The sequence below is a fragment of the Tetrao urogallus genome (assembly GCF_951394365.1).
Source record: "Tetrao urogallus genome assembly, chromosome: 10".
Classification (NCBI taxonomy): Eukaryota; Metazoa; Chordata; class Aves; order Galliformes; family Phasianidae; genus Tetrao; species Tetrao urogallus.
In genome coordinates this window covers 11,787,070-11,813,663 of record NC_136823.1, presented here as the reverse complement: position 1 = coordinate 11,813,663, position 26,594 = coordinate 11,787,070, and the positions used below count along the sequence as shown (strand labels likewise).

The following is a 26,594-nucleotide window of genomic DNA, read 5'->3' as shown; positions in this document are numbered from 1 at the left end:
AGGTCCAACAGCATCAGGAGCTACCGCCCCGAGGCTCCCAATGCCCTCACATGTCCTCCTCTGCAGCCTTTATAGGAAACCCTCAGACCCCTTACAACAACCAAAAGCATGGGCTCCCAAAACACACAAACCTGGAAAGCAATTCTCATGCTCATGGCGCCCACTGCGTCACCCAGAACCACTGCTGGCTCTAATGGCATCCAATGGCAGAGCAAAGGGGGGCAAAGTGATGTCCCTGTCCCACGCAAGCCGGCCCCACAGCACAGGGCACTGGGCAGGTCAAAACAGCACTCCATGTAAGAGGGTGGGAATGGAAGAGAGAAACACCCTAAGAAGGAAGCAGCAGGAGAAGGAGAAGGCCTGGGAGAGGTTCCCGTGACAGCAGAAACAGCAGAGCTCCCTGGCACGAGGGAAGCTCCTCCCTCCACCCACCAGAACAGCGGCACCTTGCATATTCATCTCCCGCTGATTTACAGACAGCGCCAGCAGGGCCGGGCTGGAAACAAGACACCCCTGCTCCGAGTGCTGGGGAGGCTGGGCATGGCCTCCCACTGCCACCCAGGCCAGTGCCGGGAACCGCCGGCCCAAGGGCTGCAGCTGGTCTCAGTTTTGCCCTGAGATGTTCAGAACAGAGAACAACTGGCACAACCTGCTGAAAACGGCTTCCTTGAGCTCAACGGCATCTTGGCCCCGCAGCCCTCACAGCTGTGCCTGGCTTTCCAGCAGCAGGAGCCACACATCACCCCGTCACCCTTGCACCAGCACAGACCTAACATTCTGCCCAGACACAGTCAGGGGCAGGACAACTTCAGGTAAAGCGCCAGTCCGGGCTGAGCAGTGCCAGCACATCTGTGTTCCAGGAGTGCACATGGCAACCAATGACCACAAACTGCAGCAGACCTCATATCAAAAGTGCTGGCACCCTTTGTGCAGCAGCAGCAGGCCCAGCCCGACGGCAAAGCCCACACTGAAACCACTTCTCATCAGGCTGACCTGCCTCAGTCACCAAGAACCAGCAGAACAGAGTGGAAAGCTCAAGTGCCTCTGACTGCCCAGCACGGGAACCCTCAGAACTCACACCAGGAAGGCCCCAGCCAACCCAGGAAGGGAATACTGAGCAGGACCCTGTAGTAAGCTCCCAGAAAGGGAAGAGAGCAGATGTGGAAAAACAGCAGCTCCAGCCCTGAGCTGCTGAATGTACTGTACTGGGCATTGCTGCAAAGCTTGGCCAATGTGGGCAAGCTGTGCTTGCTGAATTACTTTTGTCTCCAGTGGGAAAACTCCAGAGGAGCAGGAAATTAAAAGCAGATACTGCTCTACTGCATGGCCAAGCCAGGCCACATTGCATCCAAAGGGGCAACACCAAGAAAAAGGAGACAGGGAGCTCTGAGTAAGGTCCTACAGAATAAGGAGGGCAGGCATGCTTGCAGCTGCTTTGTCAAGGAAGCTGGGCACTCCCCTGCCTGCTGGGGCTTGGCTTCTGTGGGTCTGCAGCCACCGGTTACACCTAACAGCTGGCAGGAACTGAGCAGGGCTGGGACTCTGCCTGACTTTGGCTGCCGGAATCCTGATCACAGCCTCAGGCCATTGTGGGTGCCTCAGGGTTTGAGCCAACTATAAGATAAACACGAGTTACTCTCACTGGTTTATCCTAATCCTGGACTCTTTCCCTCTCCACAAGCAGGAAATGTGCAGCAATGGGGCAGCAGCCAGCTGTCCAGAGCACAGCATTTTGGGTGCTGCTGCTCCCAGGGGGTCAATACTGAGGGAGGTAATACCAGGGCTGAACCTTTGGGAGGCACCAGATGGGTGCATGAGCCACAATTCAGAGCGCTTCAAGTACGGAGAGTGTGGTTATAAGAGTAGGTGCTTCTCCTTCCCTCATGTGTTGTGTCAGTGTGAGCACCCACGTGCTGCAGGGTGCATCAGACCAAGAAGCCACACAGACTGAAGTCCGGATGGCTGAATTTACTTCAACCCAAATCAGCTCCACAGTCCAGCTCATCCTGAGGCTGCACAAACGGTCCGTAGCAACCCCAGTAAGGTGTGAATACAGAAATAGCAGCAAGCAGTTGGGCAGCACGGCCACCTCATCTCATCACAGGGCCAGTAAGCGTTCGGGCAGCGACAGCAGGAGGTGCACAACGGGATGCGGGTTGCCCCAGGTGCCGGAGCTGCATTCAGCAGTCGGCAGGGAAACACCCCCTGCCTCCAGCCCCCGGCACCCGCCCTTCGGAAGCCTTTAACGGAGCAGTGAGGAGGGGGCAGCCCGCCCCCATCATCTCTTTGCTTCCTCCCCCGCCAACACACCCCGAGCCCAGCCGGCAGCAACGTTTCCCCTCGTGCGAACGGACGCTCTCGGTATCGCCGCTCTTATCCCCGCGGGCTCAGAGCCTCTAGGCTCGGGCCCGGCCCGCGCTCCAACCGCAGGGCGAGTCCGGAGCCGCTCCGTACGGCCCCGGCCCCGCGCACGGCGCTCTCCCACCGAGCACCGCCTGAGGGCCCTCGGGAGGAGGAGGCGGAGCGGAGCGCAGCCCCTCGCGGTGCCGGCGGCAGCCTCCGGCCGTGCCCGGCGGCCCCACGGTTCGGACCGGCTCGCGGCGGGGAGATGGCGCCGCCCGCCCCGCGCCCCCGGGGCCGAGCCCGGCCCGGCCCGGCCCCGGCCGCCGCCCGCCCGCACTCACGGCCCGGCCGCCGCTCCGCGCTGCCCCGGTCTGAGCCGAAGTTCCGAGCGGGCCCACTCCGGAGACAGGCCCGAGCCCGTGACGCACTTCCGGAAGCCGGCGAACGGGCCCACGTGACGCGGGAGCGTGGTTGGGTCACGTGACGCGAGCCGGGCCCGGCCGCCGGTTCGGCCCCCGCTCTTCTCCGCGCCCGGCTCGGGGCGTCCCCATGGCAACGACGCCCGGCGGGACGTCACCGCGGCGCCGATCCGCCCCCGAGGGCGGGCAAGGGCGCGCCCCGGGCGGGGCGTCTCCGTGGCGACGGGCCGGGCCTGCCTCGTCCGGCTGTGTTCCCGGCCCTTCCGTGTGTCCGCAGCGTCCCGAGCTCCGCTCCGTCCCCGCCCCGCCCCGCCTTGTCGGCCAGCCCTCGGCCTCCACCGCTCCGTCTTTCCGCCTGTGCTCCCGGCCGGCCACCACACGCATCTGCAGCATGTCGGCCTAGCCCCCGTCACCGTCCATGGCGGCCCGGCGTGGCGACCCAGCCCTATAGCCCGCCCGAGACCAGCAGGGTGGGGATGGAAGCCGTAATATGGAGACAAGAATCTTGCTGGGTAGCTTTATTCACACGCGGGGTGCCCATCGCAAGGGCTCTCTGAGCCCCCGCCGCCCCCAGGGCCGGCAGAGGCAAGGTGGGCAGGAGGGGCTGTGGGCAGCAGGGCGGCCATCACTGGCAGGTGTTGTAGATCTGGACCTGCTGGTTGATGGTGGCCAGCACCTCCCTCATCCTGGCCTCCAGCCCATCCAGCTGGGCCACCTTGGCATCCAGCACCCGCTCGTTCCGCTCATACTCCTCCTCCAGTGCTACAGGGAGGAAGACGGGAGGAGTGGGTGAGGACAGCCCCACACCACGTCCCCCAAACCTGGCACCCTTCCTGGCCTCACCTCGCAGCTTCTGCAGCTTGCCCTGGGCATCCTGCAGCAGCCCGGCGGCCTCCTCACGCAGCTGCTGGGCCCGGCCGCCTGCCTGCTGCGCTCCCTGTGCCCGGTGCTGCACCAGCTCCTGGGCGGCCCGGTACCGGTCCCTCAGCGGCCCCTCCAGCACCTGCTTGGCTTCACTGGCACGGTCCCGCGCGATGCCAGCTGCCTCGTGAGCACGTGTTGCCGCCAGGCTGTTGTTGGCACGTTTCACTTTCAAGGCGTCCATCTGTCCTTCCAGGAGACCGAGCCGCTCCATGGCAGCAGCCAGCTGCTGCTCCGCACCCAGCGTCTGCATCCGCATCTGGAGACAGGTGGCGATGGGGTGTCTCCGTGGTGGGGACAAGCAACAGGGCTGCCGGGTGCAATGGCAGCACAGGGTGCCCTTACCGTGCCGATGGTGCGCTCGCTGTGCTGGATGTCAGCAGCAGTGCTGTGCAGTGCCTGCCCGGCCGTGCCCTGTGCCTGCCGTGCCTCCTCCAATGCCTGCTGCACTGCTTCAGCTGTGCCCCGCACGCCCTCCGCCCGCGCCCTGCAGCCAAATCAGCATGGCCTCAGTACTTCAGACTGCAGCAAGGCTGTGTCCCCATGTCCTCAGACTCACTTGGCCCGCTGGGCATCCTGCAGCAGCTGCCCAGCCTGGCGCACGTCACCAGCTGTCTGCTCCAGGATGGCGTCCACACTGGCCAGGCTGCGCACCCGTGCCTTGATCTCCTCGGCCAGGCGGTGGATCTGGGCCGGTGAGGCAGGCAGAGACAGCTCCAGCACACGGCTGGCCACCACCTCAATGCTCTCGGGATCAGCCCCCTCCTCTGCAGGTGGAAGCCATCAGCATCTCCCCTGTGCCTTGGGGCAGAGGGGGCAGCGGGGGTAGATCCTCCAGCATGCTGTACTCACGGCTCAGGAAGGCCTTCACGTGGCTGATGAGCTCCCGCAGCTCCTTGTTGGAGTGTTCCACGCGGGCCCTGGTCTGGTTAGCCTTGTCCAGGGCTGCTTGTGCCTGCAGCCGAGCCTCGTCCGCCTTCCCCTTGGCCTCAGCCACCTGAGAAGAACAGAGACCCTCAGTACCAGCACGCATGGCCACGCTGCCCACTTCCACTTGCATCACGCACCCTATGGGAGAGCTGGGCCACTTCGCCAGCCGCCCGCCGCAGCTCCTCCTGTGCGTGCCGTGCACGGTCCAGCGCACTGTCAGCCGTGGAGACGGCCCCGCCACAGCTCAGCCCCCCGCAGCGTCGTGTCCCATCCTCATCCCGGCAGCCGGCTCCTCCGCAGGGGCTCTCAGCGCAGGGCACATCCCCAGCAGCGCCACACACCTGCAAGGCCGGTGGAGTTGAGCCATCCCCAGTTGTCATGCCCCACTCCCATCCCATATCCCACCTTCTTGTTGACTGTGTGCAGGCTCAGCTCCTGCGCCCTGGCCGCCAGCTCCGTCAGCGCCCGCCGGCTGGCTGCGTTCTGCCGGTTGAAGGCATCCCTCCTGCTGGCCAGGAGCTGCTCGGTGTGGTGCCGTGTGGCTGATGAAGCGCTGACGGGGCTGGGTATGACACGGGTGGAGGAATCCGCTCGGCGCTCAGCATCCTGTGATTCCCAGTGGGACTGGCGAATGCTGTCGAAGGCACCTGGAGGCAGTGGAGCCACATGAGACCCCTGTCTGCCACTATGGAACACTGCTGTGGGAACCCCAGTGATGCCTACCAAGAAAATTTGAGGTCTTAAGGGTATGCAGCCGCTGCCCCAGCTCTTGCAGGCTGTGGTTGAGGGCGCGGGCTCCGCGGTCCACCATGCCCAGCACGTGGCTAGCATTGAAATTGGCATCCTGTGCCGCTGTCAGCTTGCTCTCCAGCTGTGTCAGTTTCTCAGTGGCTTCCCCAATCTGCTGCCTGCAAAACAAGGAGGTGCCATGCTCACAGAGCTCTGCCCCATGCCCCCAGAGCTGTGCCCCACGCCCTGTGCTCACCGCAACCCCTCTGTGGCACGTGTCAGGAAAGTGGCGGTGGTGGCGGTGGCATTGCGGGCGGCCACTGCATCACGCACAGTGGCCAGGCTCTCCTCTAGCCGTCGGAAGGTGCCCTCGAAGGCACCGGCAGCCCCAGTGTGATGCAGGAGGCTGGCCCGCTGCGCCAGAGCCCGGGTGCGGGAGGCCAGGTCCTGCACCACGCGGTCCCAGTCCCCAAAGCAGGGGTGGCAAGGCTGGCAGGATGGGAAGGTGCCAGAAAAGCCCCGGGCGCATTGGTCACAGCGGACGCCCGAGACACCAGGCCGGCAGTCACAGTGCCCACTGCCATGATGGCACTGGGCGCTGGTGATGCCACGGGGGTCACAGTCGCAGGCTGTGGGGAGAAAGCAGTTAGGGTGCCTCAGGGCACAGCACAGCTCCTGCCCACCCAGCTCTCACCTCGGCACTGCAGCCGTGGATCACCCCAGTGCTGCTCCTCGCAGTTGGCACAGGTCCGGCCCCCAAAGCCCGGCCGGCACGAGCACTGCCCTGTGAACTGAAAGACACAGTGCAGCCAAAGCTGGCACCCCATCCCCACGCCATTCCCTCAGCCTCCCTATCCCTGGGGCATCTCACCTGGTTGCATGCAGGTGACAAGGAGTGCTGGGGGTGGCAGGCGCAGGGCTCGCAGCCCTGCCCACTGCCCAGGTTCCAGAAGTTCGGGCTGCAGCGGTCGCAGCTCTGTCCCTCCACGTAGGGCAGGCAGTGGCACTGCCCACTGCGCTGGTCACAGTGGCACTGCTGCGGCCCGCAGGTGCTGGGGTCGGTGCCCAGTGCATTGCAGGAGCAACCTGGAAGCAGAGGGAAGCTGAGTGGGGATGGAGGCTTCAGAAAAGATGGGGTTAAGATGCAGACAGGGATAGCATAGGGAGGAGATCAGAATTAGGATGGGGTAAGGGTTACAGTTAGGTGGGCTAGGAGTACAGGTAGGGATGGGATGGGGCAAAATAGAGACATACGCTGGACAGGGATAGGATGGAGACAAGATAGAGATGGAGTAAGAACAAGTCAAAGACAGAATCAAGGAGGCTGTGAGGGTGGGAATGAGTGGTAGAAGATAGGAATGGGCACAAGATGAGGATGTAGATGGGACAGGACAGGGCAGCAGTGCTGGGGCTGTGCAAAGGAGGCAGCCACAGCAGGACAGGGACCCCACAGTGGTGTGCACATGGGCCCTGGAAGTGCCGGGGCAGGAGGCACGTCTAGCACATCTGTGTATACTCACGCCTGCAGCTGTGTTGCATAGCATCCCCATAGTACCCAGGCTGGCACTCGGCACAGTGTGGCCCTGCCGTGTTGTAGAGGCAGCGCAGGCACTGCCCCGTGCGCCGGTCACACGCCTCTGGATCTGTCATGTCGATGTTATTGTGGCACTGGCAGGGCAGGCAGCGCCCGCCGGGTTGCAGAGGGTCTCCGTAGTACCCAGGCGCACACTCGTCACAGCGGGGACCTGTTGGCACAAAGTACTGAGCAGTGCCTGGGGACAGGGCTGCGGACACCGAGCAAGCCACAGCAAGCACTCACCTGTGTACCCGGGGCTGCAGTGGCAGACAACCTGCCGGGAGCGCCCATCCTGGTAGCAGGAGGCAGCGAAGTGCCGGGGGCCGCCAGGTCCGTCAGGGCAGGGGCAGGGCCGGCAGTGCTGGCCGGAGCCCAGCGCCGGGTTCCCAAAGTGCCCGACGGCACACCTGGGGGTGGGCAGTCAGCGGGGTTAGGGCTGACCGCGGCACTCTGCCACGTTCCAGGCGAGTGAGCACCCTGCCTACCGCTGGCACCTCTCGCCGTCCGTGTGGTCGCGGCAGCGCAGGCAGCTGCCCGTCTGTGGGTCGCACTCCTCAGCGTGCCCGTTGCACTGGCAGGGCTGGCAGGTCGGGAAGCCCCAGTGGCCCGGCTGGCAGCGGTCGCAGCGTGAGCCGTGGGCACCCTGGCGGCAGGGGCACTGCCCTGTGACGGTGTCGCAGACGGCACTCAGCGATCCCTCACCACTGCACTGGCAGGCTGCAAGGCATCAAAGAATCTATGTGTTGAAGTCCCTGGCAAACAGGGAGCACCTTTCCCTGCATCCGCTGCTCTGGATAGGCACTCACGTCGGCACCCGCCGGGCCCGAAGCCGAAGGTGCCTGGGGAGCAGCGGTGACAGCGCCGTCCCACGACGTTGGGCTTGCAGCGGCACTGCCCACCCTGGGGTTGGCACTCAGCGCTGAGCGAGCCCTGTGGGTCGCAGAGGCAGGCTGCGGGCAGGACACAGTGAGCACCGGTCATCAGCATGGGGTGTGGGGCGTGCAAGGCCATACTCACGCAGTGCCCCGTTGTGCAGGATGGCTGAGAGGCTGTGCAGGAGTCGGGAGCAGGGCTCTGCCACCGGTGACATCACCACAGTGTGGAAATGCTGAGCGCAGCGGTACCGCTCGAAGGTCTCCCGACGTCCCATGGCAGCGGGGTCACCCGCAATGAACATTTCCATGGAGGAGTAACGTGGAAGGAGCACCAGCTGTGGGGGGTCAGCAGGATGTCATCTTAATTCCACATCCTTTGTGCCCCCTGACGCATGCAGCCCCATCCCAGACCCCTCACCGAATCGATGAGCACGCTGGTGGTGGGGTCCTGCTGCCCTGTGGCACAGCCCAGCTCCAGGCGGATGGTGTAGGAGACGCCCCGCTCCAGGCAGATGGGATGGGGCAGCACCACATACCTGGGACAAAGCGGAGCAAGGGGAAGTGGATGCCTCCTGCCAGCCCTGTTCAGCTGAGCCCTGCTGGGACACTCACCGGGCGCCAGACAGGAGGCTGGTGGAAAGCTGGTCATCGGCCGGGATGGTGTTCCCACATGGGCTGCTGGCAGACACAAGGCTGGGGCGCAGCACCTGCACCCTCACCTCCTTCCAGGGCTCTGGGTGCTGCATGCAAAGAACAGGCAGAAATCAGTGGACCAAAAGTCCTGCAGGCCACTTCTGGAGGTGCAACACCCCAACCAGGGGGCTCACCTGGGGCTCATAGCGGATGATGACATCGTATTCCATGGAGAAGGGCACGTCGCTCACGTGGAACTCTACCCAGCCGCCCTCCTGCATGCGGGCAAAGCCTGACCCTGTCCAGGAGGCCGGGTGACCTGCGTGAGGCTCACGGTCCACCACCGAGCCCTGGGGAAAGGGGCAGAGGTGAGCAGGAGGACCCCAAAAGAGGCCTCAGTCAGCATGCATCTCAGCCTCACTGCTCTCACTTGGTGCCAGCTGGCTTGGAGACCCTGCAAATGTCCTTCCCGGTGCTCTGCTCAGCCCATGCCCCACCAGGGACACCTCTGTCCCTCACCTTGTGCAGCCGGGCATCCTCAGCCTCGTAGGTGTAGTGGTCCAAGTTGATGCGGTAGAAGCCGGGCTCCACCTGCTCACATTGCCGTCCCACGATGTGGCTGCGGCACTGGCACTGCCCCGTTCCTGCAGCACACCTGGCACCCCAACCACATCGTCAGCCCCCCGGGGCTAAAGGATTGCCCCTTCCACCCTGAGCTGTCACAAAACTCACCGGTTGTTGCGGGCACCTCCCACATCACACTCACAAGGCCGGCAGCCAGGGAGATCGTGGCTGAGAGCCCAGTGCTCGGGCTGTGGAGAGCAATGGGGTCAGCGAGCGGCCAGCCGTGGTGCCACAGCCCTGAGCACCGTGCACGTCCCACTCACCAGGCACTGGTCACAGCTGCGCCCGGTCACCAGCCGCTTGCAGAGGCAGTCACCGCTGATAGGGTCACACTGGCTGCCATCGGCCACCGTGCCACGGGGGTCACACCGACACCCTGCACACAGACAGCGGTCTGTGGTGGTGCCCGACACCGCTGGGTGACCCAGTGCCCCAATACATACGCTGGCAGCCCTGCGGGTTGGCAGCACTGAGCCCAAAGAAGCCGGCTTTGCAGCGGTCGCAGCGAGGGCCCTGCACATGCTCCTTGCAGCGGCACTGCCCCGCGATCAGCCCCCGCTCCGGGTCATCGGCACCGTCACACAGCCCTCCATCCACGGTGCCCTCAGGGTCGCAGTTGCAGGCTGGGGACAGGCAGGGTCAGCACCAAAGCCCTCGTGCCAGCCCCACAGCACCGGGGCCGGATGCAGCCCTGTGCCACCCCATGTCCCAGCACCGACCTCGGCACACGGCAGGGTCCCGCAGGTCCTTGCTGGGGTCCTTGTAGTAGAAGGGCTTGCAGAGATGGCAGCGGCGCCCCATGGTGTTGTGCTGGCAGCCATCACACACGGCCCCGCTGGTGTTCCCGGTGGCCAGGAACACGGCCATGTCGAAGTGGCAGCGCCGTGAGTGCTCGTTGCAGTCGCACCCTGCGAGGACGGCACCCCTGCTACCCGACCCGCCACATGCAGGACCCCAAACCCCAGCATGTGCTGCAGGACCCCATGGCCCCACACCACGCCGGCTGCGGGCGCATGGCACTCACGGCGGCAGGCGTTGGTGCTGGAGCCCTCAGCCGGGCGCCAGGGCAGCTCGTGGTAGAAGTCCTCGCAGCGCTCACAGTTCAGCCCCTGCGTGTGGTGCTTGCAGACACAGCGCCCGTGCACCTGCCGGGATGCCATGGTGAGGAGCTGTGGGACTGGGTGCTGCGGTCACCCCAATGCAGTACAGCACAGGGGTCTGTGCTATGGCTGGACCTACCATGCCATTCACAGTGGCTGTGGCCCCGCTGAGCGGCGCACACTCCGAGGCGTGCCCGTAGCAGAAGCAGTTTCCACGCAGCACCATCTCATACAGTGCATAGTAGTACTTCTCGCGGATCTCCCGCCGTGAGTCCAGCAGGTTGTCCCCCAGCGTGTGCAGCTTGGTGAGGTTCACCCGCAGGTTGGTGACACGCAGCAGCTCTGCATAGAAAGTTGGCAGCTTGGCTCTGCTCACCCGTACCTGCTGAACACGGCTGTGCCCAGCTGCAGCGCATCGCACATGGTGCGCCATGGCTGGGGATGTACTGCTCCGTGCTGGCGGTGCTGCATGGCACATGGGGCCAGCAGGACGGCTCTCCAGGGACAGCAGCTTCCCAGCAGCAGCCGACGGGCCCCGCAGATTCCTCCCCTCCTGCTCCCAGCCTAAATTTAGCCTCAGCTGTTAACCCGCTGCATCCTGTACCGTTCATCTGCCCACCACCAGCTCCATGCTGTGGGGTTACAGCCCCTGCACCAGGCACTGGCATGGTCCCATCTCCCGTTGCTTGGCATCCTATGCTGCCCCACATTCATCCACACCCCGCTGTATGGGTCTGGAAACTCCTGGATCCAGCCCCACAGTGGGGCTCAGCATGAGGACACAGCAGCCAAAATAGTGGCACCCAAAATAGAGCCGCAGGGCGGCAGACGGGCGGGCGACTCACCCTGGATAGCGGGGCTGTAGGGGTCGCGGATGGGGATGGCGGGGTCCAGCACGCGGTAGATCACCTGCAGGAAGGAGGAGAGCGGTGAGGGGACAGCAGGGTCCTCCAAGTGTCCCTCGGTGCTGTCGGAGCCTCACCTCCCCCTCGGTGGAGGGCTCGATGTCAGAGTAGCGCGACTCACAGATCACATCGTCAATGCGGCGCGGGGGCCCACGGGGGACGTGGGGGAAGGACGCAGCACAGTCGTAGGCGAAGTAGCGGTACGTCTTCCAGCTGCGGCCAAAGTCGGCCGAGCGCTCCACCAGCATGGCTGCGGGGCGGAAGGTCTGCGGGGCACATGGAGGGGTGGGGGCACACGGCAGGGTTGGGACACGCGGCAGGATGGCAGTCGGGATGATGGGGTCTGTGCCATCCTGCTGCGCTCACCTTAAAGGTCATGATGAGGTGGGTGAAGTGGAACTCAGCCTCCAAGTCCAGCTGGATGCTGACGTGCTCCACGCCTGGGGGGGGACACCCGTGTGACTCCAGCCTTGGCCACAGCAGCACAGGGCTGAGTCACGGCTTCCTTAGTGTGGGAGGACGGGAAGAGCAGCCCCCCAGGGACGCTCTATTGCTCACCGTTCTCCGCCTGCCACCAGGCCTTCTTGGGGCGGGGGGCAAAGGTGGTCAGCACATTTTCGATGCGGTGGCTGTCGGTATTGCTGCGGGCATCGTAGGGTCTCCGCGAGTCACAGACGAAGCATTTCTTCTCCTCCTGCGGGCGGGGGCTCAACGGTCACCCCACCCCACCACGTCCCCGTCCCCCGTCCCTCATCCCCCTTCTCACCTGGAGGTGGCTGACGATGCAGTAGGGCTGGGGCCGCCGCAGCCCGCAGGTGGACGAGGCGCTGAGCCGCGAGGCTCTCCCCACCAGCAGGTCCCCGGTGGCCGGGTAGCAGCTGCCGCGGGCGCAGCCATGGGGGGCGTCGGGAGAAGAAACGGCCCACGCGGCCCCTCCCGGCCCTGCGTGGGCAGCGGGTGGATGAGGCCGGACCCCACGCGGAGCTCCGTCCCCGTCCCGTACGGCCCCGAAGCGGGGGCCCTTCCGCGATCCGCCCGGAAATGCCCCGCGGGTCCGGACCCCAACCCGAGAGCGTTCCGCAAGCGGGGGCCGCGCACTCACCGGACGGCAGCGGGACGAGGAGGGAGAGGAGGAGGAGGAGAAGCGGGGGGAGGAAGGCTGCGGGGCCGCGCATCGCGGCGGCGCGCGGGACTCGGGGTGCCGCCGCGTGGGGTCCGGTCTCGCGTGGGTAGGCGCGCGTTGCCGAGGGGGGGGGTTCCCTCTCGCCGCCCCTCCGCAAAGTTGTGGCGGCGCTCGGGGCTGCGCGGAACTCGCGGGGCGGTCCCTTCGCACGGCGGCCCACGCCGGGCCGGGAAGGGCCAGCACCGCCCCGCCGGAGGCCGGGGGTACCGCGGGGGGACGCGCGGGACTCGGCCACGCGTGACAGTGAGAGGCCGGACACGGGCAGCCGCTGCTCAGCGCTTTATTTGCAGGCGCTACAGACACCCCGCGGGTTTCTTCCTCGCCGCGCGGGGCCGCGTCCCGAGCGGGTCGGACTCCCTAGCAGGTGGCGTACGCGTTGGCCCGCTCGCGGATCTCCTGCAGCAGCCCCGACACCTGCCGCTCCAGCGCCTGCAGCCGCGTCGCCTTGGCCGCCATCGCCTGCTCGTTGGCCCCGAAGTGCTGCTCCAGCTCTGCGGGAAGGCACGGGGTGCAGGGTGGGCTGCGGGCACCGAGCGGGCGGCCCCTGTCCCACGCCGCCTCTTACCTTCCAGCCGCTTCTTGCTGCTGTTGGCTTTATCCAGCAGGTCCCTGGCCTCGGCCGTCAGCCGCGTCACGCGCTGCAGGGCCCCGCCGGCCATCCCCGCCATCCCGCTCACCCGGTCCTTGAGCACCACGTAGCGCCGAGTCACCTGCGCCAGGTCCTGGGGGCACACGGCACGGTGAGGCCGAACTCCCCGCATCGCCCCCCGCCTGCTGCGAGGCCGGGGCTCACCTGGCTGAGCGTCCTCGAGGCGGCGGTGGCACGCTGCGCCCCATCCTTGGCATCCTGTGCCAGGCGCCGGGCGTCCTGTCCGCGCTGCTGCAGGGCGGTGACGCGCTGTGCCAGCTCCCGCAGCCGCCGCTGCAGCCGTGACTCCTTCCCCTGCAGCGCCTGCAGCCTGCGCTCCGCCTGGGTGCATAGGACATAGGTGGCGGGTGGGCACCGGGTGCCCATCGGGTACCCGTGGCGTGCCCACACCACACCATAGCATCGGCTTTGCTCCCCATGTGTCCCCACTCCATTACCCACAGGGCCCAGGGGTGTGCTAGGGTCCCCATCCCCAATATCACCTCTCACCTCCCTGGCTTTGCCCTCAGCAGCCCGGATGCCATCCTTGGCTCTCTGCAGGGTGCTCCCAGCCGCCATCACCTGTGCCTGTGCCATCTGCAGTGCGAGCTGCGTCCCCGCCAGCTCGTCCCTCATGCCCTCTGCTCGCTCCCTGTGGCGATGCAGACATCTCCAGCTCTGCTCAGGGCTCTGTCGCCCTCCCCATCCAGCTTGTCACCACTCACCTGGCATCCTGTCCCTGTGCTAGCAGCCCCTGTGCAGCCTCCAGCCCCTGTGCCGTGCCGTTGAGCACCGCGTCCACCCCATCCAGCTGGCTGATGCTCTCCTGCATCTCCCGCAGCAGCTCCTGGATGTGTGCAGGGCTGCTGGGCAGGGAGATGTTCAGCACCTGCCGCGCCACCAGCTCGATGCTGCCTGGATCTGCACCCTCCTCTGCAGGACATCGGAGCGGGGTGGGCTCAGGGTGGGCTCCATGCCCCGCACCATGCCTGGTGCCCACACACTGCTGGCCCTACCCGACAGGAAGGCTTTGATGCGGCGGATGAAGTCCCGCAACTGTGCTGTCGCCTTCTCTGTGCGGCTGCGGGCAGCCTGTGAGCGTTCCAACGCCTCCTCTGCACGGCTGCGGGCACCCCGTGCCAGGTCCTGAACCTCCTGCATCTGGGGTGTAACCAAGGGGCACCAAGGAGCTTACAGTTGGGATATGCAAGGGGCCGGCACTGACCCAGGAGTGGGCACAGGTGTGGTGTTCAAGTGGGCACAAAGGGCCTCGCATGAGAACCCAGCACATGGGGACGCCATCCCTACCTTCTGTGTCACAGCACTCAGCTGTCCCAGGGCCACCTCCAGCTGCTGTGAGGCATTGCGGGCACTGCTCAGGGCTTGAGCTGACACGGGCAGGGCCCCTGTGCACCCCACACCCCCGCAGTGCCTCATCCCCACGCTGTCCCGGCACAGAGCTCCTCCACACAGTGATTCTGCACAGCTCCGGTCTCCAGGAGCCCCACAAATCTGCAGGGATCCAAAAGGTGGAGTTTGAATGGGCAGACCCTCATCCCAATTGGCACAAGAGCCAAGCAACCTGCGTGTCACCTGTGATGTGATCACCCCGAGCCCTTTTTCCCCCGTCCCACTCTCACCTTCTCATTGATCCCGGTCACGCTGAGCCCTGACACCCGTTTCTGTGTCTCCCGCAGGGATTTCCGCTGTGCAGCCATGCTCCGGCGGAACGCATCACCCCGCTGCTGCAGGGCCTGCTCAGCTGCCCACTGCGTGGCCCGTGCTGCACTCAGCTCACCTGCCGTGCCATTGGCCACCACCTCTGCCTGCCGTGAGTCCCGTGCTGCCACCACGATGCTCTGGTATGACTCTGCGAGTACAGAGTGTCCCTCGAGTCCCACCATGTCCCCAGCATCCTGTTATGGCTCCAGGATCAGCCATATCCCTTGTGTCTTTCCATGTCCCAGGATCTCCTAAGTATCCACTGTCTCTCTATATTCGGAGTCCCACCACTTTCCCAAGGTCCCTCTGTTCCTAGGACCCCACCACAACCCAGAGTTCTACCACGCACTCAGAATTAGGGCACAGTTCTCCCAGTCCCAGCTACATATCCAGCACTGGGGCACGGCTCTCCCAGCCCCCATACCCCCAGAAGCCCTCACTGGATGCCCTTACCCCTGAATCCCGCTGCTGTCACGGTGCCGAGGACAGCTTGCAGGCGGGAGGTGGTTTGGTTGAGCCCACCCAACTCATGGCTCAGCCTGGCCAGCCGGCTGCGATGCAGCACATCAGCCTGCTCCAGCTGATCCACGTGTTGCTCCAGCTCTTGAAGCCTCTTCCAGAAGTTGTCCAGCTCTGTCCTATGGGGCAGAGAGCTCTCAAACACCTCTGGATGCCTAAAGCCCCCCCCAGCCCACCGTGTGCACTTGCCTGCTGCCATCCAGCTGCCCGGCCAGCTCCTGCAGGAGGGGGCTACTGGGGCTGCTCCCCTCACCCAGCAGCCGCTCTGCATGCTTCAGGGCCTCCTCCAGTGCTCGCAGGCGGGGGCTGAGCGGGGCTGCAGACCCTCCCTCACGCAGCGCCCGTACCCGTGCCCCAAGGTGCTGCAGCCCATCCTGCAGGCTGCCCAGCACTGCATCCCAGTGCCCAAAGCAGGGGTGGCATGGAGAGCAGCGAGGGAAGGCGGCCTGGTAGCCCCGCTGGCAGCGGTCGCAGCGCAGCCCCCCAAAGCCTGGCCGGCACTGGCACTGTCCACTGGCTCGGTCGCACTGCGGGCTCTCAGCACCCAGTGGCTCACACTCGCAGGCTGTGGAGATGAGCACTGTCACTGCCTGAACTCTCCAGAGGCCTCTGTGTCCTCAGAGTGGCACTGTGTCTCCTGGGTCACCCGTGGTTCCAGGGTCCCATCACATACCCGGAGACTCACTGTGTCCCTATCCCATGTCCCCAGCATCATGCTGTGGCACATGGTTCATCCCTATCACCAGGGTCCCACCACATCCTCAGGAGCTCGTTATGTCCCCGAGGCCCTTCACATCCACAGGATTCTCTCCATGTTCCCAGGAATCCCCAGGTAGCCAAAATCTCACCCTATGTCCCCAGGACCCCCTGTGTCCCCAAGACTCCCCCTTCCCCAAGGTTCCCATATTCCCAGGAGCCCCCATGTACCCCAAAGCACAGCCTTTGTCCCAACGGCACCCTGTATCCCCAAGACCCCTCTTTTCTCAGGGTTCCCATGTCCCCATACACCCCACTGCCAGTCCGTGGGTAAAGCTCTCACCTCGGCACTGCAGCTCGGGGTCTCCCCAGTGATTCTCCTGGCACTGGGAACAGACACGGCCACCAAAGCCGAGGTGGCAGTGGCACTGCCCTGTGACCTGCAGCGAGAGCAAGGTGCTCAGCCCACTCATTCTCACCCCCAGAGGACGCAGGACCCACACTGGGATGCTCACCTCGTCGCAAGCGGGGTGCGTGGCGTGCATGGCATGGCATCCACAAGGCTGGCAGCCCTCCGTCCCCCCCAGGTTCCAGAAGTTGGGTGCACAGCGGTCGCAGCTCCTGCCCACCACATTGGCTCTGCAGGCGCAGGCTCCCGTAGCGCGGTCACAGCTGCAGGTGCCAGCGGTGCAGTGGGCAGACAGCGTTCCCCGCGGGTCACAGCTGCAGCCTACGGGTGGTGGGCAGCCATGTGGGGCAGGGGGCTCAGCCTCACGCCACCCCAAGACCTCGCACGCCCACAGCCCCCGGCCCAACTCACGGCGACAGCTGCGCTGCAGGGCATTGCCGAAATAGCCGGGCTGGCACTGGGCGCAGCGGGGCCCGGCAGTGTGGTACAGGCAGCGGCGGCAGTGCCCTGTGTGCGGGTCACAGGCCCCCAGGTCGCTGGTGTCGATGTTGTTGTTGCACTGGCAGGGCCGGCACACTCCTCCCTCCATCTCCGGTGTCCCAAAGTAGCCCGGGGAGCAGCGGTCGCAGCGGGGCCCTGTGGGGACGTGCGGTGTGGCTGATGGAATCTCAGCCCTCTTGCTGGGGTCCTGCAGCATGGTGCCCGTCTGCCCCTCACCGGTGTATCCAGGTGCGCAGAGGCACACGATGTGGTGGGTCTCCTCGTCGGCATGGCAGGCGCTCCCGTGGTAGTGCCGTGTGCCGGGGTAGCCAGGGCAGGGACAAGGGCGGCACTGCTGCCCTGAGCCCAGCACCGGGTCTCCATAATAACCGTCTTGGCATCTGCAAGGGCAGGAGTGAGGTCTCAGGTGTCCATCCCATCTATTTCATCAAATCCCATCCCATCCCATTAATCCTAACCTGTCCCATCCAGTTCCACCATCCCGTTTTATTCCATCTCATCCCGTCTTTTCTTATCCCATCCTCATCCTATCCCATCCCAAGCTACCCTACCGTACCCTACACCATCTCATCTCATCTCATCCCATCCATCTATTTTAACCCCACCCGATCCCATCCCATCTCATCTTTTCTCGTCCCATCCATCTATTTTAACCCCACCCGATCCCATCCCATCTCATCTTTTCTCGTCCCATCCCATCTCATACAATCTAAACCTGTTCAATCCCATTCATCCCGTCCTACCCCACCTCATCAGTGCTGTAAGTATGCTATGCCATGCCATGCCGTGCCGAACCGTCTCACCCAAGCATGCTCACCTCTCGCAGTGCCGGCCGGTGGTGTGGTCTCGGCAGTGCAGGCAGCTGCCCGTCCGCAGGTCGCACTCCTCGGCGTGCCCGTTGCACTGGCAGGGCCGGCAGCTGGGGAAGCCCCAGTGTCCCGGCTGGCAGCGGTCGCATTGCCGGCCCATAATGCCCGGCTGGCAGCGGCACTGCCCACTGCCCGCATCACACAGCTGCGACACAGAGCCCTCCGGGGAGCAGGCGCAGGCTGTGGAATGGCACAGCTCACGTCAGGGTGACCTCAAACCAGAGAATAATCATCCCAGTGGGATGGACCGACAGACAGACAGACACACAGACAGGGGGGTCCCATCCTGGCATGCCTGACACACCAGCAGACCCTGTTACTCACGGCTGCACCCCAGGGGTCCAAAGCCGTAGCTGCCGGGTGCGCAGCGGTCACAGCGTCGGCCGAGGACGTGGGGCTTGCACTCACACTGCCCTGACAGCACCTGGCACACGCTGCTGCGGGAGCCTTGTGGGTCACACTGGCAGGCTGTGGGGCAACAGGGTTGTAGCTGGGGATGGGAATGCCATGCCACACACTGCCACCAACCCCTGGCCTCTTCCACACCAGCTACTATCCGGCCTTGCTGTGCCGAGCATGGCTCTATCATAGCCCACTCACCCACCCACCCACTCATGGCCCCTCATCCCTGCAGCCCCCGACTCACGCAGAGCTCCATCGTGCAGCACGGCTGAGACGCTGCAGATGAGGCGGGCGCAGGCTTCGGCCAGGGTGTGCGGTGGGGCCATATGGAAAGCCTCCAGGCATCGGTAGCGCTCCAGCTCCTCCAGCCGCTGCACCGCTTCCACTGCTGCCCCGTGGAAGCCCGGCAGCTCCGGCACACGTGGCAGCAGCACCAGCTGTGGGGCAGCGGGGAGGTGGTGGGGCTGTCCCCGGGACCAGTCCCAACTCCATCAACATCCCCAGCCCCACCGATGTCCCCATGCGTGGCCCCATCCCACCGACATCTCCATCCTCATTCTCTGCTCCAGACCCAGCTGCAACACCAGTCCCATTGCCGCCTCCATCTATACCCCTTTCATCTCCCTCTCCACCCTGTCCCATCTCTGTCCACCACTCTATGTGTGGTTTGCCCACCCCTGCCCATCTCCCCACCGGGGTGTGTTGGGATCCCCTTACTGAGTCGATGAGGATGAAGGCACTGGGGTGGCGCTGGGTGACGCTGGCTCTCTGCAGCCGCACAGTTACCTCGTATGGGGTACTGGGCTCGAAGCAGAAGGGCCGGGACAGCAGCACATACCTGCAGAAAGGAAGGCGTCAGGTCACAGAGAGATGGCCAGAAGAATGTAGCAGGACCTGGCCACATTCATCACCCTGATTCCCCGACCTGTGTGGTAGGACTATCCCCCTTCCCATACCAGCCACATCCTATGCCCATCCCTCAATTCTAGAAGTATGGTAGTGTTGTCCATCTCCCTGTCCTGATCCTACCTTCATCCTCATCCCTATCCTATCCCACCCCATTCCCAGTTCCATCTTCATTCTCTCTCTTTATTTCATCCCACCACATCCTCTCATGCACATTTCCACCTTTATCCTGTCTGCATTCCCATTCTCATCTCTATGCCAGTCTCATTCCCATCTCTATCCCCAAACTCATGCCCATTCTCAAGCACAATCTGTCTACACCCCCATCCCTGTCCTCATTCCCATCCCCATCCATATCCTCAACCTGCTCCCTCTACCCATCCTACCCCATCCCCATCTCCATCTTCTTTCCACACCTATCCCATTCCCTCTCATCCCATCCCACCCTTTCCCTGTCTCCACCTCCATCCTTGTCCAATCCACCCCCACCCCATCCCACCTCTGGCTGTGGGGCAGGCCTTCGTGGTACATCTGCTCTGAGGGCAGCAGGTTCCCACAGCGTGGTCCGGTGGGCAGCGCCCGGGAGCTGATGCTCACCACAGCCTCCCAGTCCTCGGCTGACTGCAATGGGATGCGAGGCCATCAGCACCGGCGGTGCCACACGGTGCACACTGGGGCCATCCTGCAGCCACTCACCTCAGGCTCGTAACGCAGCAGCAGCTCGTACTCCATGGGGTAGGGCACGTTGTCTACATGGAATGTCAGCCCAGCTCCATCCCGCACACGGGCAAACCCCAGTCCAGTCCACGTCACCATGCGCCCGTCCCCATCTCGCAGCACCGGCTCCACGTCGGGCTGGGCATGGCACCGCATGGCTCAGCCCCAGCCCAAGGCTGTGCCCCGCCGTGCCCCCTCCTCAACCCAGGGCTCACCTTGGGGGGCTGCTGGAGGCTGTGGCGCGGGGCTGCGCGGGGCTGGGGGGAGCGGGGAGGGCTGCGCTGGGGCCGAGCACGTGCCTTCCGCCCCGCTGGGTCCCCATTGCGGTGCTGGGGGCAGTCCTGGGGCACCTCTGCCCGCACGGCGCCCTGCAGGGATGGGGATGGCCATGCATGGGGACGGTGACGCGTGGAGCATGGGGACGGCCATGCGTGGAGATAGCCATGCACGGAGCACGGGGATGGCCATACACAAGGTATGGGGCACTGTGGAAGCCCAGATGGGGACACTCACTGGGAGCTGGGGATGGCTGGGCCCGTGGCCCACGGCTTGCTCAGCCTCGTAGGTGTAGTGGTCAAGGGGTGCGCAGAAGAAGCCGGGCTGCACCTGGTCACACTGCCGGCCCATGAGGTGGGGGCGGCAGGGACAGGCCCCGTCCTCCATGGAGCACCTGGGGAATGGCCGTCGTCCATCTTTCTGTCCGACCGTGCCTCACCCATCCCTTCCTGTCCCCAGCCCTCCACCTTCAGGCACAGAGATCCCTCCTTCCACACCACTCTGTCTCCACTGTGAAGCCCTGTCCCCATCCCTCCAGCAGTGGTCCCACCACTTCCATTCCACCCTGTCCCCACACCCATCCCTGTGTCCCCGTGCCCAGCTGGGCAGTACCGTGGGTCCTCACCGGTTGCTGTAAGCTCCCCCGAAGTCACAGGAGCAGGGCCGGCAGCCCCCTACATCATAGCTCAGGCCCCAGAACTCAGGCTGCAGTAAGATGGGAGAGATAGGGAGTAGGTGTGGGGCCAGCCCAGCCCTGGGGAATGCCATGGGGCTGGGGAGAGCCAAGGCAATGGAGCACGGTGTGGAGCTGGGGCACTTACCACGCACTGGCTGCAGGAGCGCCCGGCCACGAAGCGCTTGCAGTAGCAGTCCCCGCTGATGGGGTCACAGGGGGAGCTGCCCGCCACCGTGCCCCGTGGGTCACACCGGCACGCTGCCCCGTGCACAAACACACACATGGTGGGCTGCCACAGAGCACTGCCACCCACCACAGCCCCCAGTGCACCCTGTGATGTTCAAACAGCAGCCCCACGGCCCTGAGTCCCCCATGGGGGACTTGCTCATCCCACCTTTCCTTACCCTCCCTCCCTCTTTCCATCTCCAACCCTCCATGCCAATCCTACTTCCATCTCCATCATCCCCTCCCATTGCTTCATCACCTACTCATCCAGCTCCACCCTTCCATCCCTGCCCTCCAGCCTAATCCTTCCATCCCCATCCCTGCATCCCTTGTCCCTTCATCCATATCTTCCCACCTCATCTGTTCATTTCCATTCTTCTTCAATCCCCACTCCTCCTACATTGCTTCATCCCTAACCCATCCATCTCCACACTTCCATCTCTGGCCTCAACCCTCCAACTCAGGCCTTCTATACCCCTTCCTTCATTCCCCATCCCCACTCTTCTATTCTCATTCACACTCCTCTACTCCCCTCCCTATCCCTGTATCTCCATTCCCATTCCTCCATCTTCATCCCCATCCCCATCTTTTCCATTCCTTCATCCCCATCCCTCCATCCTTACTGCTTCATCACTCACTCATTCAGCTCTGCCCTCCATCTCCTTTCCCAAACCTATCCCCTCATTTTTATCCCTCCATCCCCATCCCTCTTTCCGCATTCTCATTCCTTCATCCCCATCCTTCCATCCCCATTCCTCCACCCCCATCCCCATTCCTTCATTCCATCTTTTCATCCCCACTCCTTCATCCATGTTCCTCCCTTTCCGTCCCCACACAAACCCTCCATCCCCACAGCCCATGCCCACCCCAGCCCCAGCTCACGCTGGCAGCCCTGAGGGTCTCCCTGGCTGAGGCCGTAGGCTCCGTGCCGGCAGCGGTCGCAGCGTGGCCCGGCCACGTTCTCCTTGCAGCGGCACTGCCCCGCGATCATGCCCAGCGCCACGTCCGTGTGTGCATCACAGGCGCCGCCATCCAGCGATCCCGCAGGGTCGCAGTCACACGCTGTGGGGACATCGTGGCAGCTGGGGCAGGTGGCAGTGGGGGACACGGGGTTGGGGGCGACAGAGCTGGGGGCACTCACGGATGCAGGCAGTGGGAGCGCGGATATCGGAGCGCGGGTGCCGGTAGTAGAAGGGCTTGCAGAGATGGCAGCGGCGCCCCATGGTGTTGTGCTGGCAGCCATCACACACGGCCCCGCTGGTGTTCCCGGTGGCCAGGAACACGGCCATGTCGAAGTGGCAGCGCCGTGAGTGCTCGTTGCAGTCGCACCCTGTGAGGACGGCACCCCTGCTACCCGACCCGCCACATGCAGGACCCCAAACCCCAGCATGTGCTGCAGGACCCCATGGCCCCACACCACGCCGGCTGCGGGCGCGTGGCACTCACGGCGGCAGGCGTTGGTGCTGGAGCCCTCAGCCGGGCGCCAGGGCAGCTCGTGGTAGAAGTCCTCGCAGCGCTCACAGTTCAGCCCCTGCGTGTGGTGCTTGCAGACACAGCGCCCGTGGATCTGGGGGAGAGCATCTGGATCAGCCCAGGCGGTCACCCTGTGCCACGCCGTTCCACGCCGCATCTCACCATGCCAGGGACAGATGGCGGAGCACCAGGTGCAGGGGCACACTCAGCAGCGTGGCCGTGGCAGAAGCAGCTCCCACGCATCACCAGCTCATCCACAGCATAGTAGTATTTGTGCAGCACTTCCTGCCGTGAGTCGAGCAGGTTGTCCCCCAGCGTGTGCAGCTTGGTGAGGTTCACACGCAGGTTGGTGACACGCAGCAGCTCTGGGTAGCACAGGTGGCATCGTCAGTGCTCACTGCGCTGCCTCAGAGCACCGCATCCCGTCCCTATGGACGCTCACCCTGGATGCTGGGACTGTATGGGTCCACCACTGGGATGGAGGGATCCAGCACCTTGAAGATGACCTGGAGGTGGGATGTAGCATGTCAGCGCATTCCCCGGCCCCATCTCCCCACACCACCCAGCTGTACGCACCTCGCCGTGGCTGGAGGGCTCGATCTCAGAGTAGCGCTGCTCACACAGCACCTCGCCTATGTGCCCCGAGGGATGTGTGGGGATGCTGGGGAAGAGCTTGGAGCAGTTGTAGGCAAAGTAGCGGTACGTCTTCCAGCTGCGGCCAAAGTCAGCCGAGCGCTCCACCAGCATGGCTGCGGGGCGGAAGGTCTGCCGGGCACACAGTCAGATGGGGGCACACGGTGGGATAGGGACCGGCAGGTCATGGGGACCATCCCACTGTGCCCCGTGCACCCACCTTGAACTTCATGATGAGGTGTGTGAAGTGGAACTCGCCTTCCAGGTCCAGCTGGATGCTGACGTGCTCCACGCCTGCAGGGACGGATGGTCTTGGCTGAGGCATGCAGCCCACGTGGGGACACACGCATGGCGTGGCCATGCTCTCACCATTCTCCGACTGCCACCAGCTCCTCTCGCTGTGGGGGCCGTGCAGGTAGATGACGTTCTCGATGCGGTGGCTCTCACGCAGGGCCGGGTTTCGTGAGTCACAGGTGAAGCATTTCTCAGAGTCCTGCACGGGGAGCATCAATCACTCTGGGGCTGCACCGGCGCACTTCGCCATGCTGTGCTGTGCCGTGCCATAGGCTCACCTGGAGATGGCTGACGATGCAGTACTCCTGGGGCCCCTGCAGCCCGCAGGTGGACGAGGCGCTGAGCTGCCGAGCTCTCCCCACCAGCAGGTTGCCGGTGGCCGGGTAGCAGCTGCCACAGGCACAGCCCTGGGATGGATCTGGCTCCTCCCGGCTCCCTGCTGCTGGCACCCCCGCTGCACAGAGCGCAGGGGTTGGGAGGGCTGCGCCACAAACCCACAGCCCATAGCCCTGTGCTACCCTACCCCCATCCTGCCCCATCCCCACATCCTGACCCACTGATGCAGCACAAAGCTCCGTGACCCGGAAAGATGCTGGCAGTGTGGCTGTGGCCTCATGACCGGGGGGAAGGGTGAGGGCCGGGAGGGCAGCACCAGCAAGTGGGACGCTGGGCTGCGGGCTGCTGGCAGGAAGGGATGGGGAGGGGGAGAGTGTGGGTGTTGCAAGCACTCGGCTCATAGAGTGGTGCCAGGGGGAGCTGGGAGCCAGGTCAGGTGCTTGCTAATCCTGCAGGGCTCAATGCAGCCCAGATTCCTCGCTGGGATTTGCAGTACCCAGGCCCTCACCGCATTAATATGGCCCTGCGACCCACAGCTCCTGCACAGGGCAGTGGTCCTGGGGCCACTGCAGCCCCGGGAACTGTGGGAGCAGCACTTACCCAGGAGGAGAGCGAGGACCAGGACATCCATGGGCAGCCACGGGCCCTACCTGTGGGGCACAGAGATGGGGCTACAGCATGGGGCAGCACTGCCTGGGCCTCTCGCAGCCCCACACACGCATCACCCATCTCTCAACCATGTCCCCAGCCCCATGGCTGCATCCCCACACCCCATCCTGCAGTCAGAGAGCACCCATCCCTGCCTCCGTGTCCAGCACTGGTACTAGTGTCCATTGGGTCCAAGCACTGGACCAGGACACCTGGGGACAAGAGTCAGCAGGGCTGGAGCAGGCCAGGCAAGGACGTCCTGCAGCTGGCCGGGGTCCTGCTGTTAAATTTAGGCTCCTGTTGCGCTCTCTCCTCAGCCATCACCGCCTCCTGCAATCACCGGATCAAAGCCTGACTCCACGCCGCCCCAGCACAGCCTTCCTGTCCCCGCATGCAGCCACCCGGGGCTGGAGGACACCACAGGCCCATCCCAGCCGGACACCCGCGCTCTGCCCGGCGCCGGTCCCGCTCAGCGCAGTGCCAATGGGCTGGAGAGGCAACACCGAGCGCTTCCCTAGCCCCGACCCCGGCCCGGCAGTACCTGGGTAGTGCAGCGATGTGTGAGGCCGGAGGTGAGGGCCCACCGCCCCAGTCCAGGCGTGCAGAACTGAGCGGGGCGATGGGAGGCGATGGGAAAGCGGGCGGCCGTCCGGCCCCCCCGCACACACACAGACACACACGATTCTTATTCAAATGCGCTGCCCACTGAATGGGACGGCGGTCTCCAGGCTACGGGAATGTCACTGCCGATTCCTTCTGCCTGGAGGCCCTCGCCGCCCGCCCGTGGGGCTGTGGGGCCAGGCCTGGCAGTGCGGCCCAGCCAGGCGTCGGCAGCCCAGGCACGCCCCGGTGCCAACAAAGACGCCTCGAGAGGCCGCCGGCTCATCCTCCACGGGGCCAAGCCAAGGCCCCATGACCTCCCCGCCTGGGGATGCCGCGCGGCACCGCCCGGGCTCAGCACTGGGGCCGTGCTGGGTGTGGGCAGGCACGCGGCCCTCCAGGCACACACGGGGCTCGCCGGGCAACGTCCGACCCGCACCCACCCTGGGGAGCACCCGGTGGCCGTGGGAGGATGCAGCCCCTCCTCACGAGGACCCCGGCCCCGTTCCTCACACGCTGTGCCGTGCTGGCTGCCCGCGCCCAGCCGTAAGGCCACGCCGCGCCCCGGGACCCTGCAGCCGCTCCTACCTGTGCACGTGGGGCCGGCGGGCCGGGCAGGTGGCCGTGCCCTCTGGGGGCCACGAGCTGAGCCGGCACGGCCCCGCTGCGCTCGGCCGCTTGTTCCTGGAGGAGGGCGGCCAGCGGCTGTCTCCTCCTCCGTGCACTGTGCCAGGGAGGGAGGGCCCTGCCTGCGCCGAGGTGCAGCAAGGTGAGGCGCAGGCCGGGTGCCAGGCGGTGGTTGCCCCGCACGGCACAGCCATGGCCGGTCGCGTGGCACCGTCAGCACACATCAGCCATGGCTGCGAGTCGCCGTGCGGCCCGTGGGCACCCCATGCCTACACAGGGCGCGTCTCCAGGAGCACAACGCGCGCCCTGGGGCGGCACGCTTCCCCACGCCTCCCTGCACCACAAACCCTGCTCCGCAGGTGCTGCCGTGCCCTAAGAGGCCTCACTCACCCCGTGCCCGCCGGCGCTGCCTGGGATCCCCGAGAATGCTGGAGCCCAACAAAGTCCTCACTGTCACATGGTGCCTTTTATTAGCCAAGGCTGAAGGAAGGAAGAGGACCCGCGTGCTTGCACCAAGGCCGTGCTCTGGCTGCATGCCGCGGAGCAGGGAGGCAGGAAGGTAACGCAGCCCCCAGGGCCCGGCAGCACTCAGCGTGTCCCAGTGCTGCTCATCCCCTGGGCGAGGGATGCCAGAGCTTAGGGCAGGGTGGATGTGCAGCTCAGTGGCCAGACACTGTGCAGGGGAAGCCCAGAGGAAGGGAAGGGCCGTGCTCAGCAAGGCTCCCACGGCACTGACCGGGCACCGACCTTGGCTCTGGTGAGGTAATGGGAGAGCTGGGAGGAGATGAGCTGATAAAGAGCCATTAGCACGGGCCAGCAAGTCTGACAGGATCTTGCCAAGCACATCTTATTTGCTCTGGGGAGATCGCCAGTGGCCCGATAAAGGTGGCTGTAATAGGATCTCTGGCCTTGGAAAAGCAAGAGGGAGGAATCCTCAGATCCTTCTGAGGATCTGAGCAGCCAGCAGTGCTCCTAGGCCACATCCCCTGCCTCCCAAAGGCTGCTGGCTTCCCACCCAGAGCAGCTTGAGCCTGGCGGATGACACAGGTGGGGGCAGTGGGCTCAGCTCCACTCCCGCAGCACGCAGCTGGTGTGCAGAGCAGCCTCCCACGCCTGGCCAGCCCTGCTGGACCAACTTCAGTGCGCCCAGCGGGCGGCTGACGCTTCCCTGAACATCCTCAACAAGCAGAGCTGCTTAT

General features: G+C 64.8%; 2 protein-coding genes across 2 annotated transcripts; both read right to left on the bottom strand.

Annotated features, from left to right (window-relative positions):
• Positions 1 to 3,387: 3,387 nt before the first annotated feature.
• Positions 3,388 to 12,230, bottom strand: LAMB2 (laminin subunit beta 2; the record flags this gene model as incomplete). Its single annotated transcript, XM_079540171.1, has 32 exons — positions 3,388 to 3,524; positions 3,606 to 3,942; positions 4,029 to 4,170; positions 4,243 to 4,450; positions 4,536 to 4,680; positions 4,751 to 4,954; positions 5,019 to 5,260; positions 5,337 to 5,521; positions 5,599 to 5,971; positions 6,037 to 6,133; positions 6,214 to 6,428; positions 6,863 to 7,087; positions 7,162 to 7,325; positions 7,404 to 7,635; positions 7,725 to 7,868; positions 7,936 to 8,128; positions 8,212 to 8,329; positions 8,406 to 8,533; positions 8,621 to 8,776; positions 8,946 to 9,081; positions 9,159 to 9,238; positions 9,314 to 9,426; positions 9,494 to 9,673; positions 9,770 to 9,958; positions 10,075 to 10,195; positions 10,290 to 10,492; positions 10,996 to 11,059; positions 11,133 to 11,321; positions 11,422 to 11,495; positions 11,614 to 11,749; positions 11,822 to 11,997; positions 12,158 to 12,230. The coding sequence occupies 32 exons, from the start codon at positions 12,228 to 12,230 to the stop codon at positions 3,388 to 3,390; spliced, it is 5,379 nt and encodes a 1,792-aa protein (XP_079396297.1).
• A 365-nt stretch (positions 12,231 to 12,595) lies between these two features.
• Positions 12,596 to 25,589, bottom strand: LOC306950135 (laminin subunit beta-2-like; the record flags this gene model as incomplete). The annotated part of the gene is made up of 36 exons (XM_079540292.1): positions 12,596 to 12,729; positions 12,804 to 12,960; positions 13,032 to 13,208; positions 13,377 to 13,518; positions 13,592 to 13,799; positions 13,883 to 14,027; positions 14,175 to 14,378; positions 14,507 to 14,736; positions 15,042 to 15,226; positions 15,297 to 15,672; positions 16,147 to 16,243; positions 16,319 to 16,533; positions 16,624 to 16,848; positions 16,930 to 17,093; positions 17,531 to 17,762; positions 17,907 to 18,050; positions 18,229 to 18,421; positions 18,702 to 18,822; positions 19,390 to 19,511; positions 19,587 to 19,745; positions 19,823 to 19,975; positions 20,121 to 20,277; positions 20,509 to 20,588; positions 20,705 to 20,817; positions 21,667 to 21,846; positions 21,926 to 22,114; positions 22,231 to 22,351; positions 22,420 to 22,622; positions 22,700 to 22,763; positions 22,834 to 23,022; positions 23,111 to 23,184; positions 23,260 to 23,383; positions 23,463 to 23,638; positions 24,121 to 24,166; positions 24,972 to 25,212; positions 25,357 to 25,589. 36 exons carry the CDS (start codon positions 25,587 to 25,589, stop codon positions 12,596 to 12,598), a joined length of 5,973 nt encoding a protein of 1,990 aa, XP_079396418.1.
• Positions 25,590 to 26,594: the final 1,005 nt, after the last annotated feature.